The following is a 17664-nucleotide window of genomic DNA, read 5'->3' on the forward strand; positions in this document are numbered from 1 at the left end:
TCGTGCTAAAACTGCTAAAATTACAAAGCTCCGCGGCACCACGCAAAAGCCAGTTAACACCCATGCCTTTGAGAGCAACAAAACGCTGGAGCTGGTGATACTGATGCTGATATGAATAGCGGGAGCTGGCGGGAGCTCGCGGCGGAGGAAAAAGTTGACGATAATGATAATGGACCGGGGCCTCTGGCGCCATCCGTGGGCGGCACCTGGAAGCTCCTGTGCACATGCGTCGCCTCCGCGATGAAGTGCGCCGTTGCTCGCGGCCAAAGCTGATCGCGGAGGCCACGGCGCATGCATTTCGAGGCTATTCCGACATGGGTCGTGTGGAAAGTATGGGTGCGGCCCTTACAGGGATATTATTTTTTTTCTAATATTTCCTTCTGTAAAACAGGGTGCAACCCATACACGGGTGCGGCCCTTACAGGCGTTTATATGGTATTTATACCCACACAACATGAGTATACACGTTACATCATTTTTTGATGTACCGAGACTCCCAAACATATTTCCGATACATAACATAAATCCATCTGGAAAATCGGAGAAAACGCCAAATCATGCGGTGAATCATGGAAAATGAAAACAGATGAAAACAAAACTGCTTTTCCCACTGATTTCATGGCTCTTTGTGGCAATACTATTTATAAACTGATTGCATCTTCATACTGTTTTCCACAAAGCCTATTTTACTATCCTTCATGCTAATGGCAGCCTTAATGTTGGTGAAGAGTGTGAACGACCCTAAGAGTTTGTGCGTGGCTTGCACTCCTGAAGTAGCTATTTTAGCAGCATTTCCTGTTGAAATAGTGGTGCATGTGAAAGTGATGACCTAATCATGGCCGGTGTACAAATCTCTTGATCAGGTGTAGTTATTGGAATAGTTGCATGGCATCATTAGTGTTCCGCTTTTACGTCTTTTTTTTAGCTTATACAAGATCAGTTCTTAGTAAAAATTACCTATTTGGAATCTTGGGACACTAATCTCTCAATGTAATTAGACTCTGTATTCCTCTTTATTGTCCATTCGCTGAACAGAGAGGCCGAACCAGAGGGAACGGTTTTGCTTACCAAGCCAGTCTTTAAGGAACAGCATTTGACAGCATTGTGTATTGTAGGAAAGAAATGCTGTAGAAGGTAAATGCTACAAAAGGTTCCTAGTATATGCTTACTCATTTGTAAAACTTATGTTTATTATTGTCTAGTTAAAATTGAAGCTCTGGAAACCATCAGGTCTGTGTCATTTTTGTAGAGTGCTGTGCTTATGCAATTTTGCTTCTTGGTGCATTTTGCATTGACCAAAGAGCAAGGATGCTGCAGCAGAATTGCAACTGTGGTAGTTGTGGAGAAAAAAATAGGAAAGATCTTGCTGATCAAAGACACATTTTTATTGAAAAAAATGCTTTTTGGAACAAATGTGAGCAGTATTGCTCAAGGTTGGTCTGCTGTCATGTTTGGCAAGTAGTGCCAAGGTATTAATTTTTTTAACTGTCTTTCCATGCAAGTCTCATTTAAAAGTCGTACTCACTTAATTGTATGTTTTCTTGATGCTTCATCCCTTGCGCATGTTTTGTCTAGTGTAACATACAACATTTTCTACGCATGTTCTGTCTGTTTTGTATCGTGTGTGAACTGCAGCAACCACTCAATATGCCATATGGCAGCAGCACGTGTGTATAAATTTGGCAAGTTCAGTAACTTGTGCATTAATAGCCTGTGTAACAGTGGTACGAGAAGCACTCTACCAACTGGCAGGCCAGCGCTCATACTGTGTGACTTCTGGCATCTGACTTCGAAAGAATGTGATTGGTGCGTACAATGCAGGTGATAGCCAGTGTGATAGCTAGTGATAGCTTGGCTTGGTCTAGCACAGAATGAATTTGTGTCACTTCCCATAGTTCAGTTGAGGTGAGGTATGATCTTATTTCCGATTTGTCATAAAAAGAAATGCAGGATGCTTTTTTTTAAGGGTAGTATGGTGTCCCCGCTCCTTTTTTCTTTGACGCCATGAGATTGCTTCCTTATGCAGCCAAGCCACGCAGTGACCTCGAAGCGTGTGCATGTCTGAGTAATGCACTCACATGGCCGACTTTTTCTTTTTCTTATCATTGTGCACATGTAACCCATTTCCTCAGTGCAGAAAACAAAAGCCGATAGGTTGCGACAGTAGTGCCATAGCTGTAGAGTGTGCCTCGCGATGGCCTTCATTCTTACTAAGCAAGTGTTTGTTCTAAGTGGGGCTGTTACAAGTGGGTTCGACTGTATTGGCCAGTCTTCATGGAGAAGCCTAAGCAGACTATGATGGTAACTAAATAAGTCAACATTGGGACCCAAGGTGTTGCTTAGTGAAAATGCTTGATATGCAGGTGAAAAACCAGGCGCAGTTTCAGCAGTGGGTGTCCCAGTTACAGCACCACCGGCTATACCGGCAGCATGAAATAACATTTGGCAGTCGGGAGGCACCCAAGATGACATCTCCTGCTGCTGAGGACTCTGCTACCCTTCCAGGAGCCAACGGGCCATCAGGTGCGTTGACTCTTTGTGGCTGTTCCCCAGATGGCAGTCCAACTTGCCGTCGTCACCACTGCTATCGTGAGCTGATGCTGAGTGCACGCACTTGCACCCAAGTGGGCTTTGCTGGCTCTGTTCTGGGGCCCCAGGGCTCCACGCGCACATGCAAGTGCTTAAAGATGTCAGCAAGGGACATTGCAGCTGGCGAGAGCCCACAAGTTGACACTGCTGCTGCTTCGCATCTCCCATCTACAAGTGCAAGCGGCAGAGAGTTCGAGGCTGCGAAGAAAGAAGTTACTTCTGATGTGAAAGGTGCTAATGACTGCTGCTCATTGGTTGCGGCCTCCTGTGATGCATCAAATGAGAGTCCATTGGCGCTAGGCACAAGTGAAAGTGCATCTGAGATGTCGCCCAATGTGAGCAAGGACATGGAGCCAAAGGTTAGCGCTGAGGCTTCAGATGATACAGCCCAAAGCAGCAGCATTGGGCGAGGTGCCACAACCTGTGGCATTGACACAGACACATTGGTTGTGACATTTTACCCTGCACTTGGAAGTAACTTTTCGGATTCTATGACACATGGGAGTTCTACCGAAGATATGCCATCAACCCACATTTTTGATGAGCTCCTCTTCAGAAATGGCAGTGCAGCTCAAGTTGGTAGTCATAGGGAAGGTCACAGCAACATCGAAGATGAATTGTTTCCAATTGACCTAAGTTCACTGGCTTCCCGTCATGGCAGAAACTTCGGTGGTTTGCAGAGGCTAAGGCAAGGCACTAATGTTGGTGTTAATACTGAGCCAGATATGGAAGTTATTGGACGAGAGCATAATGCAAGAGTAAAAATTGTGGGACATACCCATCCACGCGTGCTTTTGAAAGGACGCAAACGACAGCCTGCAAGTGGGCCCACCCCACAAGTAATTGTGGGCACAATGTCAGCGGATAAGTCATCTGTGACGCAGCTAGGTCTTTCCGAAAGAATTGTCCAATCGGAAACTAATAAGCAGCATCAAGGAAGCGTATTGCTGTTGAATGACTCTAAATGTGGGAAACAGAATGATCTTGAGGCTCATGAAAAAGAAATTGGACCACAATTACTTGATGGCATGACCTCACCAGGTACGTCATCTAGAAAAAATGCTGAAAATTTGTCCTCTTCCAAGCTCCCCCTGCCAACATCAGCATCACCTGTAAGGAGGCCATCAGGCTTAGCCTTGCCTCTTGATGTCTCTGATAAAAGCCAGGCTGGCTCAGCTGAAGTGGAAAGAATTCATTCCAATGACACTGTAGGTGTAGGCAGCCTCGTGCCTCAATTAGTGCTTCGGCAGACCGTCCAAAATAATGATGCAGATGGGGAGGATTTGTCTCTGTCATTAAGGTCAAGGTTGTGTCGTGACATAGAGCAGCCTAGAACGATGACGTGTCTGGGTGGTGGTATGGGAACGCCAAATGAAAGACCCTCCCATAAGCAAGAAGAATTAGGTTTAAACTGGCTGTTAGACCCAGTGCAATCTAGTGATGACCTTGTTGAGGGCATTGACACGAAGCCAGCTGCTTCAGAAACAGCACCCGTGATAGTTGCAGGTGAAACTGGAGCTCAGGCCCCTGGGTCGTCTCGCAGCTTCTTGATGACAGGAAGCCAGTCTGGCCTGAGTTCTACGCAGTACTGCACTGCGCTACCTGAACAAACCGGATCAGAGCCTAGGGACAATCTGCAAACATTTCTCTTTTTGCAATCCGACAGCAGCTTCTTTGATGACTTGCAGCGCGGACCCACCGAAATCTCCAAGTTTAATCATGGCCACTTTGATTGTCTCCCAACTTATGATCACAGCAGTGAGCACTCTGCCTAAGGGCCGCCATTGGCTCACAGCGTCTGGTATGACATGTATGGTTGTAGAATTAAAAAGTATTTTTCTATTGCTTTTTCCTGAGCACTGAATAAATTTGCCAGTTACCCAAGGACTGGTGTTTGCTAATTTCATGTAGATTTTTGCTGCTGTTTGCCTACAGTACATATTTGATAACCGGATGAGCAGATGGTCAAAAGTGTGCAGGAGCTTGTTCTCTGGCGGTTGTGTTTACTTACAAAGCAGAAAATGAAAAATAAACGAAGGCAACATTTACAAGAGCAATGAAGAGCCCACATCAGTAAAGATAATGTAGATTAGTTCAGAAGGCTAAGGCAGCATGACACTTGAATGCTCCTGTTTTCGATTTCTTGCTACTTGGAATTATGAATGTCCAATCTAGTTAATTGTTCCTTGTGCACCTGAGGTAAGAGGTATCGCATATTACTTCACATTAATGTGGATTTGTGTGCGGGAGACTTCTGAACTCTCTAGGCTGTGTCATACAGTAGAACTCCGCTATAGTAAACTAATAGAGAAACTCGGATATAGTAAAGTGAAACTGCGGTCCCATTTCACCTTGCATAGACTGTGCTTTTTTTTTGTTTATAGTAAAGACTTAGTAAAGAGCGTCCGGGTGTAGCGATGTACTTCCTGCGGAATGATGACAACGCGGCATGCATGAAGTCTAGAATTGCGAGGCCAACATTTGAAGGCATATAGATACAGAAGGTGACAAAACGATGCTCTTTGAGATGGTTTCACCACCAAGCACGAGAGCTGCGAGGAGCCACCTTTTTGAAGGGCTTGTGGCCATGAAGCATAGCACGTGGCGTGCGCGGAAAAAAAGAGTAAAGCTGGCTGGGAACGTAGAAAGAAGGCAGTGCGGGTTGCTAAGAAAGAGGTGAAAGTAAAAATGCAGCAATGATTTGGGAAGGGAAGAAAAGTGTTTACGTTTGCTGCACTGGGCAGGGTGAAACACGGGGAAGCAGCGGCAAGAAGCGGAGGTGCGGCAGCACTACGTGGGTCGCTTTGCCATGCTTCACTGTTTGGTTTTCGCATGGAAAAGCTCGGGTTTTTTTCTCATGGAATCAAACTTCGATTGTATTCATGCAAATGTGGTACTTCCACAAGATGTAAATGAAATCTTAACATGATTTTTGAAAATAAATAATTATCATATAAAGGGACGATAAGAACAGGATGTAAGGTATTTCTGAGTGTTTATTTTATAAACCAACACTTTGTGCTTAGTAAAGAGCCAGTTAAAAAATTACTAGAGAGCATCCTCAGAGCCATGCCATACTAGCATAGTGCAGACCCTGATATAGTAAAGAATTTTCTGATCTGAGTTACTTTGCTGCAGAGAGGTTCTGCTCTAGTGTAGAGTAGCACAGGCATGGAATTTTGTGCCTCCAGCACATATTTATGATAATGCATTGTTATTTCATCTAATCACTCCCATAATGTGCGAAGTGTGCATTGCACTTGTGTGCCCTTGTGTATCAGGTTGTAGGGTGCAGCTGTTAGTACATTTCCTCCAACTATCTGCCGAAGTGGCTCAGTGGCTTTGGTGTTCAGTTTCAGCCTCCAGAGTTGCCGCATTTAATCCCACATTCATTTCTACTGCTATTTCTGCTACTACAGTTGAAGCTTGATATGTTGAACACCGTTATAACAAATTATTGGTGATATTGATAGCTTCTAAAGACTTCTTTGCAAACACATGCAATTTTTTACTTATGTGCCGAGTGGAGTCGCGTGTAAAATAGACATATTGAACTTCCCAGCGCCAAGTCGCACCCGCTCTGGTGGCAGGAGGCATGCTCTTCCGCACTACGCACGTGGCTGTTGGTGGTGCGGCAAGCGTTCACACCATGGTTTGCTCCTTTATCTTCTACTCGCCAAGAGTGTTGTAGCGGCCTGGAGGGTTGGTAGTCAGGCAGTCATGAAGTGTTTGAATCTTGCAGTAACCATCTTGCGATGTAGCTGTCTTATTCAGGTCGGCAGCTTTCGCTGGTGGCAGCTTTCGCTCTAGTGTATATTTTTCCACGCGACACTGCTGTGATGCAGGGAGGCCACCGTAGCTGGTGTTTGGTCTGCTGCCACTGCATGCTGGTGGTGCTGTGCAGGGAAGCCAACCTAAAACTTTTGGTGCTTTGTTTATTTGTGTCCTCTTGGATCGCTACGAGTGCCTTCAAATTGGTGCTATACTCAAAAAAGACCCTTCCTATATTGTAATAATGGCAGCCTGAGTTGCCATCTTTTCCCAGACTAAATTGTGCTGCTGTTGTGTGCATTATTTACGAAATTTTACATGGTGAATTGTGTATAGAAATTTTCAATGATATTTGACCTGTTCACTGTAACGTGGTTTGTGGTAAGAACATACTATCGGCAGCAAAAGTTTAATATAGCTTGCACGTCCCCTCATACCTTCACACATTTTATGCGGCTGAATTGTGTGACTACGCGGGAAAAAAAAAACATTTTCCGTGTACTGGTGTGCCGTAAACTTTTGTTGCCGATAGTACATCTAGAATACCTCTACAGCTGCTGATTGCTCATTGGGCTTATAAGTACCTCCTGATTAGTTGTGTACATGACGCTTTATAAAGTCTAGTCTTTATCTTGGTTGCTTATGAGTTCTGAAAACTCGCAGCCCTGTCATGACTCTCTTACGCTTTTTAAAAATGTTTGCTCTTTAGGCACATCCGCTTTTTTTTTTTCCCAAGGTACAGTAATATAGTAACTTCCGCAACATTAGCTAGCAGTATTTAAAAGATTTAAAGATCCTCTTTTATTTCAGCTCAGAAAAAAGCTTTTAAACAATAAAGCAAAGGTAAAAATTATTGCCAGAATTTACCCGGTCAGCAGTATAAAGTGGGCCACTGAAAGGTCATCCAGTGAGGGCCTGGGGTTGCCCGTGGCTGTTTTTGACAGCCAAGGAAAGCAGCCATTGGCAGTAACACTAGTGCCCCCATAGCACAGCCCAGCGCAGTAGTGAGTGACCCACTGGTCATAGGTCATAACGCGAGTCTGGGTTTCAAGAACAGCTAGCAGAATGAACGCTTTGTAGCATGAGTTAGGTCTGTGTTTTCTCTCCCAAATGATTCTGCAAGCAAATAATTTAGTGCTATTGCCATTTGAATTCCTGTTTGTCTATAGTGAAAAATAGCTGCTTCTTAATGGGGTTAAAAAATCTCAGATGCAGTTTTCAAGCGATATCTTTAAGAGTCTCATTCTGCAGAAAATCTAGTGTCGTTCGTTATGCATTGTGAGCGAAAAATCCAGATTGGTCGAAAAGGTGGCTACGTCACGCGTGAAGCGGCGGATTTGAAAAGTGATTGAAAAGGTCGCAATATAACTGAAACAGCATTAGGACATGTAAGTATATAAAGTAAATGAATTGCTTTGAAAAGAAAATTGGGGTAATTACGATAGTCGGGAGTGGAAACCCTGATCCTTAGGTTGCGAGTCGGGCACGCTACCTATGGGCTACGCAGGCTTGTTGGTACGGCTTGGTTAAAGCGAGGCTTTATGTGTGTGTCGTGTGGTTTTTCACACGATGTGGAAACAGTGTCCACGTGTGCACACGCAAAAGGAGCCACTGCCGGGACCCATTAACGCTTTCGTGTCACACCCAAAAAGGTGGAACTTAAGTGTCCCACAAATTTTTTAATCTTCTAGTTTGTGGATTGAGGACTGCTTTGATAGGAAGCAGATAGTAGAAGTAATGCTGTAAAATGCGGTTGCATGTTTTTTTTTAGTAAAGGTTTATAGTTCAGTGTGAGCTGAAATGGGCTGTGAAAGTTGTTTGCAGTGACGACAGTGAGCTCTGTGTGCAGTGTCCAAGTACAGTGCAAGTGTTTTTAGAAAAGTAGTAGTTGTGGCTGGCTTAACATATCCTGCAAAAATAATCAAGTGCCTTAGTGTAGGCTAGTCAAGTCTTGTTGAGAAGCGGTCATCATGCGAATGAAGAGGGGCTAAGTAGTTAACATTGGGCACACTGTGGTACTGCTGTAAATAGACCCTCCCTGTTGTAAATGATGACGTCAAAGGGATGTGGCTTGGTGGGCAGAATCTACTGTTTTTCCGTCTGAACCTGTCTTGTATGTGCCACATTTGCACTCGTTACACCTGCTTTGCCAGAAGCTGCATGTTTTGCCCATCAGACCAGCCATGTGTGCACTGATAACATAGGGCAGGAGAGTTCTGTTCTCTGTTCTGTCAGTATTGTTGACAAAGGTGACCTGGACCTCTGTAACTTGGTGCCTCATGAAGCACTAAGGGGTGTTCTTTATTTTTGAATTTCCTGTAGTTGACTTTTTTGTATTTGTGTTTTTGTTTTTAGGTAGACACGATATGGCCAATTTGGGTGAAGTTTAATGCGTACTGTTAACTGAAGACAGTGTTGACTCAGTGCTGCTCACAGGTTATGAAATTATGAAAGTCCTCAAAATGGCATCCGAAATGTGTAGTAGCAAAAGTATAGGAGTTTTCCAAACTGAACAATGATTGCTTTTTGCTGGTGAGCATTCTGTCATGCTGGAGATGGGGACAAATGCAATCTCTCACAGAATTTTTTCACTTCACCTATATAACTAAACTGAGTGACAAAATAATCCAAAAAGATAGTGAGTTTATAGTGCCCATCTTACAATATTTGCAATTGTTTGCACATGTTTTAGCAGCAGACATCATTATTACCAGCACATATCATGTCTTCGACGCTGTGAATTTCCTTTGGTTCTTTTATGTGTACTGGAGCTTTCTTGTTCGCCTTTTTGTGTGCTATGCTGATGTGTACAATAGGTTGTACTGTAAGTATTTGGCTTGGAAGCATTATTTTTTAATTTTGTTTTTGACATTACAGCTCAGGTAAACTCAGTTATATTTGACTCGTTTTATTACTACTGTGCAAGATTTGTTCAAAATTTGTACTTCCTTGAGATCTGCTGAAGCACTTTTGCACATGAAGTTGCTATTATGCTTTAGATCTTAAACATATGGGTGTAATATGCTAACCCAAGCAAATGCAGCGATTCTAAAGGCAGCCATAAATTCGTGAACACAATGAGAAAACTGTGTCTTGACATGGGACACAACAAGAGATGACACTACACGGAGCTTTGGTTCTGTGTGCTTGTTTGCTGAACTGTGTCAACTCTCTGTTTGCTCGTAATATAATAACCCATCTACACACTGTTGCCAAGTGGCTAGAAATATTTCACCCTATTGTAATTCTTCATAATTGCGGTGCTTTTTCTTGTGGCTTACATAAATACTGTTTTCTTGCAGTTTTTGACTTGTAAGTACTTGTGAACTTGTTTTTGATTCAAATTTTCTGCCTTTTAATTTTTTTTAGACTGCTTTAAGCTTTTGTAGACTTAAATGATGTTAAAGGTAATGGTTTTGATAACTGTGGAATGAACTAGGTAATAGTTGCAGAAAATGTGTCTAATTGTAAGGCTTTGTTGATTATTTCTGTCAGTCTGCTGCAGTTATGAGCCTGGGGAGCATTGAAATGATTTTAGCTGGGAAAAGTTTCCTCTTTGCTGAAATATGAGCAAGCATCTAATTTATCTGGTTGACAAGCTTTTGCATAGCTTTTGGATAGTACTTGTCTAGCTTAAACCACTGCATTGTTAAGGCTCAAGCTTTATAGAAGAAATCGCACTGAAGTTCATTTCACACAGCGTGTGGCCATATCACGCCCCTAGTTAAAGTGGTGTAGCTCAAAATATGCCCTTAGTTGCCATGAGTCGCTAATGGATTCCAGAGCCAGTGTAATATAACAATTCTCTTCACTTGAGTCTATTTCATTATAATGCACTGTACCAAATGCCTGATGCGAGCAAGAATGAGGGGTGGCAGTGCCTTGGATAATGAAGAGGGGCATAAAGGAATAGAATTAGAATGCATTTGTTATATTATCTTAGCCCAGGATACTTTCTGTGCAGGTAGTGACGTTAGGATTCCTACGTGGCAGTGGCCATGGAATAGAGGGAGTTGTCATGGTGCAGTTGGGAATCTTATAGGCTGTGTACATGTAGTGTAGAAGGGAAAAGGAGAATGCCTGTAAAACTAGTACACTTGGATTTTGTGCTGGTAGTTAGTGGTGCTATCACATATTAAAAAGTGCTTTTCTATTTCATTGGTGTTGCGCCAGGCAGTGATGTATTCAGGCTTGTTTTTAGTGAATGGGGAAGGAGGAAGGGTGGTTATCTGGCATTAAACCTCCAGAGTTGGGACTGGCAGGAGTTGGTGAGCAAAATTTTGGGGAGTAAGCCAGTCCAACAATGGTTGTGGATCAGAGTGAAGTGATGATTGATTAAAGGTAGTGTGTAATGAGGGTCCCAGAGGTTGGGTATTCATTACAGTGGGGACATTTCAGATGGCGAAGTAGACCTTGGCTGTAATGCATAGTGAGGGAGATAACCATAGATATGGATTGTAGATGGCTCATTCTACTGGTGTTCTGTCAAAAAAATTGTGTAGTCATGTGATCATCAACTTTGCATTTTCTCAAACGGGTCCCAAGGAGTGTACGGCACGGGCATCATACATATCGCATATTGCAGGTTGGCACATGTGATACACATGAATACTGCTGCTGGATGCTATGTTTTATGTGAAACCTGTGTGAGAATGGACTAGCAGTTTATGTACTTATACTTGTGTAGAGTAGCACACAATGCCAGGTACAGTTTTGAATTACATGTGTAGTCATTTTAATCCTTCATTTACCTGTTTTTTTTTTAATTTTCATAAAAAAATAAAGCTACCATAATCTGCATAATCCACAGAGTCATGCCTGCCATAACCATATGCTATAGCTGCCATAGTTTACATTCAAGACTTAATTTAAACAATGCTATGTTCTTGAACTAAGGGTTCAAAAAAATTCAGAAAAGGAGCAAGAGCTGGTTTATTCTCCTTCTGCCAGTGCTCCTAAAACATGCTGCTACCATATGTCAAAATTCAGAGTTAAAATCAGACAAATAGGTGGTATTATGGGGTTTTGAGAAGAGATTTGCTTTTTTTATTTGTCCTCACGAGTTTGATACTAAAGTTTTCACATACCCTGGTTTTTTTTTTGTTGTAGTTTCCTGTACATAGTTAGCAGATGAGCATAGCACCATTTTGCAACTTTGTTGTCAGCATTAAAAGTAATATAAGGCATATATTACACATTTTTCCTACATATTCTTGTTATATAATGGAAACTTTGGACATTGAAAGTGTACTTTGCTGTACTCAGTGTCAGCAGCGTGTGCACTATTCCTTCATTGCCTCCTTCAGAAGAAGAGAAACAGTTGAAGGATGCATTGAACTATATGTAAGTGTGTGTGAACTTTGCAGCACATAACCATTGGCTGCTGCTTCTGAAAAGGCTTGGGATGTTTTGTTGTTGTCTTGCAGGCTTTGAGCTCAGCAGTTTGTCCTCGCCTATGCTGCTTGAGAATTCCCGCCTAATTCGCAGCCCATTGAACCAGCAGCAGAGTCGTGTGGCTGCCTGGATCTTGGACTCATCAGCTATTGACCATGGAAACAAAGGTGGTGTTTTTTGTTTATCAGCTAAGTGGGGATGATAGAGGTTGGAAGCTCTTTTGTAGTGGATGTCTTGAATTGAGCAATGTAGGAATGTCAGCCGTGTAATAATGCAGATTTGGCTTTGGAGTCCTGTGAAGGTGACTTGTACTTTGCAAAGCGACATAGATTTATGCAAAATAACCATTAAGCATTCCTTCCACACTCTTGCTTTCTTCCACACGCATACACAGGAAACTAAAAAATTACCTCCTATCCTCTACTGGTCGACCAATATTGTCCTGTATTCTTTTTAGTTTGTTTATGCTTATGTGGTTAAGGGGGGACACTGGTCTTAAAGCTATTTTTGTTGTTTTTTGATCAATCTTAATAAAAATGCATAGACTTATTCAAATTTTTATGCTGATTTCAAATATGCATTTATTTTAAGTGTAGGCCAATTAGTTTTCAAGATAATTAACAATTAATGCCCATTGTTTGAGGCCCAAATAGCAAAATAATGATTTCATCTAAAATTAATTTTAAGGCATGGTTAGATAGCCAGAATAGTGAATTATGAAATGTTGAGAGCAGATTTTTGATATGTCAATTATTACTCATTTTACAACCTTCTGAATTTCAGTATAAAAAATGTGTGTACCAAGTAATGGTAAATTAACGAAAATAATAATTTTTTTAAGGTAAAATGAAAAAATCTGCTCCCAACATTTCACACAGCATACATTAGGCTTTCCATTGCAACCGAAATTTCAGCTCTATGTGACTTGGTTGCTGAGATATCAAGGCCTCAAGACTGCTAGCAGTCAACCATATGCATTTTGAGAAAAGCCCCAAAAACAAGCAGGGGACAGTTTAATAAATATTTACAAGTGCAGTAATATATTTACAATAGGAAATGGCTAGTAGCCACCAGGAATGTAGTCCTTTTGATTGCCAGTAGTATCCAGGTGCCGCTTCTTGAGCACTCCTTGAATATTTTCCGCAATGGAATGCTTTCGAGCGCACTTTTGCTCTCGGCGCCCATCCTTCTCTCGCATTCTTTTTGCGCTCATAGCATTCGTATTGAGGCCCAGTTCCTGTAATATTGCTGCAGAAGTTCTTTTGCTGCCTGCGTTGAACCGCATTACTGCCTCAGCCACGGCAGCCTCAACAGTAAACAATGATGCGTGGCGCTCTTTGGGTGCCAAGGCCCATATCAAAGAGTGTAGGCTTTCATTACTGTTTTGGGTTTTACCCCTATGGCACCGCTCTAAGAGCTTCCTATCCGACAGTCGCTCATAGACAGGGAGCAATGCTTTAGCAACATGGGGTGGAATGTTGTACCGATGCTTTGGAGCAGATTCGCCGCGGGCTGCTGCCGCATTTTGCTGGCACCAAGAGTCCAGTCCCGATGGGCAGAAGATATGGTTTGATGCCTCATCAGTAGAGGTAATGTGGTGGTAGGTGGCCATCACAGCCTTCTGCGTAGCCTCTACATCCCCATTATGGGATTTTAAAGCCCAGGCATAATAGGAGCTTAACTTTGTTATGAGGCTGCCTGTCAGTTTGCCTTTTCCTCCAAGGTTTTCGGCACCTTTGTGTTTGGACAACAAAGTCCGCAACACTGTTCCCATACGTTTCTGCACGTGGTTTATGCAGTTTTCTTTTTATACTTTGATGTATCCATACACATCTGCCTCTTGCACAGCTAGAAAAGCCCGACTATCACCGTCCGAAAGCATTGTGGTATAGCGAAGGCCACACTTCTTCAACGACCTTTCAAAAAGAATAAGGGCTGCCTCAACTTCCATCTCTCCAGCCTTTTTTTCTGAGTTTTTTTGGCATAGGTGCCCAGCCCTCCAGGACCGGTATGATGGGTCACCTTCTTTTGGGCCTCGCTCGCAGCCGGCACAGAAGTTGCACAATACAACATAGTCCAGCACAAGCCCGGTAAACAGTTCGATGACGGTTCCCACACCAATGTGGGATGTGTGGCCGCGTGTCATCCAAGTGCCGTCGTATGATACTGCAATATTGCCGGGGTTCCCAAGGTCCAATTCATTATAAAGTTCTCGAACCGACCGCGCACACTCTTGTGTAACTTCTTCGGCTGCACGAGCTGCTGCAGGTGTCAACTTTGTTTTCACATAGTCTTGCCACGTTTTATTGTGGAGACCGCGGTGCGAAACGTTCAGCGATGAAAAAATGTCATTTAGAGCTGTCTGCTGGTTGCCAGTGCTCTGCATTGCACGAGCAGCGAGCACATTCACCACAAAAGGGTTGATCTTCTGATCGCCACGTACCCGCGGCGAACTCCATGCAGACGATGCGTCTCCACAGCTCGCACATTGAAGATAATGTTTAACGGCAAGGCCGTATTCTCGCTCATCTTTTACGAAGCTCAAGTCATTGCCGCCACACGTTTTACACTTCACAAGTTTCAACAAACTGTTGAGCGATTCCAAACAAACGATCGTGAAGCTTGCCTCGTCGAGCAGACAGTCCGACGCGCTGCCGTCACGTAAACAACGAGACTTCCGCTCCGTTGCTGGAGTTGAGGCGAGTTCTCGCAGTTTTTGTTTAGTCTTTGTCTTATTTTGGAGCCCATCTGAGGGCTCCAGCATCACTGTATCACGGCGGATGCGGGCGCTGCCGCTTACAGCTTCCCGTGCTGCGGAGCGCGTTAGGCCTACCTGCGCGGCCTCGCCGACACGATCGTTCAGCGCAGGAGTTTCATCATTGTCGGGGCGCACAGCAGGGCGTCTCTTGAGGTTACCGACCAGCGACTTCTTCCTTTTCTTGCCGAATTTATGCCTTGAGTGCACCTTGCGCGCTGAACCAGGCATCGCTGCGCGTTTCTTGCACTGCACGGCCCGGCACAAGCAGTCGCGTCTCCCCGCGGCTCGGGCGAGTCAAGCAGACGCTGCCAGCCAGCTCCACCAATCGGATGACGACCTGCTGTCACGTGATCCGCGGCAGCCAATAGGATTTTGAATACTACCTTTTCTTTTTTGCTATTTTCTCGGCAACCAATGGGCGAACGGAAGCCGCAGTGGCGGGAAATTGAAGGCGAAAGGCGGCTTTTTCAAATGAGACCAAGATGGCTGCGGTGCCGTGCATGAAACGGGAGCTACGCTTTGCGAAATACTGCTGTTTCGGCGCCGATTTCAGCTCAAATTCGGGCGACATGGATTATATAAATTGGTATTGTGAGTAAAATACTAACTTTAGAGGCGAGAAATTTAACAGAGAGGTAGATAAATGGCTGCTGATTTCGAAAATAACATTTTCTAAAAACTGATTTTTTCGAGATTTTTCGGCCCGAAAGACCCGTGTCCCCCCTTAAGTTCATTAGTGATCTACTCTTTAATTTTAATTGGGTTACCGTGCAAACAGCCTGCTTACAATATAGTGAGATAATCCTTCGTTAATGTGGCTGTAGTTTTGTTGCTTGTGCATCCCAGCTTAGCATAATTTGCTTAAAGGTTATAAAACTATTCTTACTCTCATTCTGATTACTTCCATGCTTACAGATGCTTCCATGCTTCAAGAAAAGTTGTTCCATTTGGCCAATCTTCTGCAGCTGATTGAAAACAGTCCAAGCACAGTGTCTTCAAATTACCTGGAGGTATGTAAGTTTTTTGCCTGCAAACTAAAAGCATTCTATGCTTTTTAAATCCAGATAAATGTCTTGCATGTGAGGTGTTAATCAATTATTGCAAAGTGCTTGCTTTGAGGACTAAGATAGTAGAGACACACGTACAGAAGCAAAACTGTTTGGGATTATGTCAGGATGCTGGCAGTGAAGTAACAGCAGACATAAAGTGAGGGACTGAAAAGAGTAAGGATTTGTTTCCTTTTTTTTCTTTTTTGCTTCATAGCACGCAGCCAAGCCAACTATAGTACTTGGCTCAATTGTATTCTAGGGAAATATGAGCTTTTTCTTCTCACACTGTAAAACTGCGAAAGAATGAATGGTGGCCATTGTGTAAAATTGGATCACTGCAGTTTCTTTGCATACTGTGCAAACTGCATGCAGCCAGGCAGAGCATAGCTGTGATTCCTGAAATTACCTTAACGCATAATTAGGGGTGTGTAAACATCAAATTTTTCGAATACGAATCGAATAATCAAGGATAGATGCATTTAACCACTACAAAATATTTATTTTAGCATTCAAGAACATCACAGTTCAATTGCCAATGAGTAAATGAACACAAAAGTTGTGTGTGGTTGCACAAAAAATATCAAAGTCTAGAAATTAATCTTAGTAGAGTGGAAATATCACAGAAAATGGCTAGTACACAACATTGATTAAGGCTAGCTTGCCATAAGCACAAAAGCACGTTGCTGGGATGAACATTAAAGGCTATCGTGAAGGAAAACCAGCTGCTCCACATGGTCAGGCAGAAGTCGTTGCCTTCTAGCTGAAACGACTTCTCCAGTCGCAGAAAATGCCCTCTCACTTGGCACTCAAGTGGCAGGTATTGTGAGGTACTTCATGCACAGCTTTGACAGAACCCACGGTCCGCCACCATTCACATGGGTCACTGTCTCGTTTCAACAATGCCTCCTCTGAGTAAGCAGCAAACTCCCATTCTGCAGCAGAAACTGCTTCAGTTTCCACAGCATTCCTCACTACATTGTCAAATGCATTCCAGACATTAGAAGACTGCTGTGCATAGAGTTCTGGCCTCTGTTTCTTAGCTTCTGGGTCAGGAGCACACAGGGACAGCTGATGAAGCACTAAATCCTTTAGCCACATCATCTTTTCTTTCTCGGCTCTGAATATGGTGGATTTGAAGCGTGGGTCCAAAAACATGGCAAAGCATGCCTCCTTGTCCTCTGCATACAGGGGGAACCTTGATTTTACCGAGCATGCCAGGGCTGTATGAAATCCAATAGTACCAGTAAATTTGGCAAGATAATGCAGCATTCCAAAAATGAGTGGTATTTGAGCTAGAAGTGATGGATATGTTTCTGTACTGGCGATAACAGTGGCTTCAAAGAAGGGCTTGAGCGTTTCTACATATTCAGAGTCCTCTTTCCATTCCTGTGAACTGAGCCCATCACTGCTGTTGTCTGAAGTGGCAAGGTCCACAGTGACTGCCTCCTTTAGTTCCAAGAGACGAGACAGCATTAGGTACTGGCTGCTCCATCTGGTTTCTACATCTTGCACCAGACGGAGAGGATCTTTGCCTGCTTCCTCTAGCCTTTTTTATGCTGATGAACTGTGCTTATAGTGACTAACAATTTGTCTGGCCTTCTTGCACAGGCGATCATTGGGCGGCGTACAAGATCTTGCATCGTTAAGGGCTAGCTGCAGGATGTGGGCAAAACAAGATCGCTCAGTCCACGAGAGCCTCCTGATAGCGGCACGGATGTTGCGCCCATTATCTGTCACAATGTACTTTTCACAGTTGTCTGGTATCCCCCACTCGCTGCACATCTCGTCCAGCATAGCTGCGATGTCTTCAGCCCGGTGACTGTCAGCCATATGACGCTTGTTAAGCGTGCACCGCTGTATTTGAAAAATTCGGAGTTGAGAGATGGCAAGTGAAGCTCATGTAGCTTTTGTTCGCTCGCGATGTCCACATGTCACTGGTAAAGGCAACAGCTGCAGTTCCGCCTTCAAAAGCGTTGCTGAGCTCCATTTTCACCTTCTTCCGCGTATCGTCATACATGCACGGAACAAGCACCCGCGAAAGTGTAGAGCGCGACGGTAGGCTATAGTTTGGAACAGCACCTGCCAAAAGCTCTCTAAATCCGT

General features: G+C 43.6%; 1 protein-coding gene across 5 annotated transcripts in view; it reads left to right on the forward strand.

Annotated features, from left to right (window-relative positions):
• The window catches only part of LOC144113206 (oxysterol-binding protein-related protein 6-like), an 87783-nt gene that overhangs the window by 39568 nt on the left and 30551 nt on the right, over positions 1-17664 (forward strand). For all 5 annotated transcript variants that reach the window (XM_077646166.1, XM_077646168.1, XM_077646170.1 and 2 more), the window contains 3 exons: positions 2364-2523; positions 11787-11921; positions 15428-15522. In XM_077646166.1, the coding sequence (XP_077502292.1) occupies positions 2364-2523; positions 11787-11921; positions 15428-15522 (390 nt within the window). The remainder of the gene's footprint in view (positions 1-2363; positions 2524-11786; positions 11922-15427; positions 15523-17664) is intronic.

Source organism: Amblyomma americanum, chromosome 1 (assembly GCF_052857255.1).
Source record: "Amblyomma americanum isolate KBUSLIRL-KWMA chromosome 1, ASM5285725v1, whole genome shotgun sequence".
Taxonomy (NCBI): domain Eukaryota; kingdom Metazoa; phylum Arthropoda; class Arachnida; order Ixodida; family Ixodidae; genus Amblyomma; species Amblyomma americanum.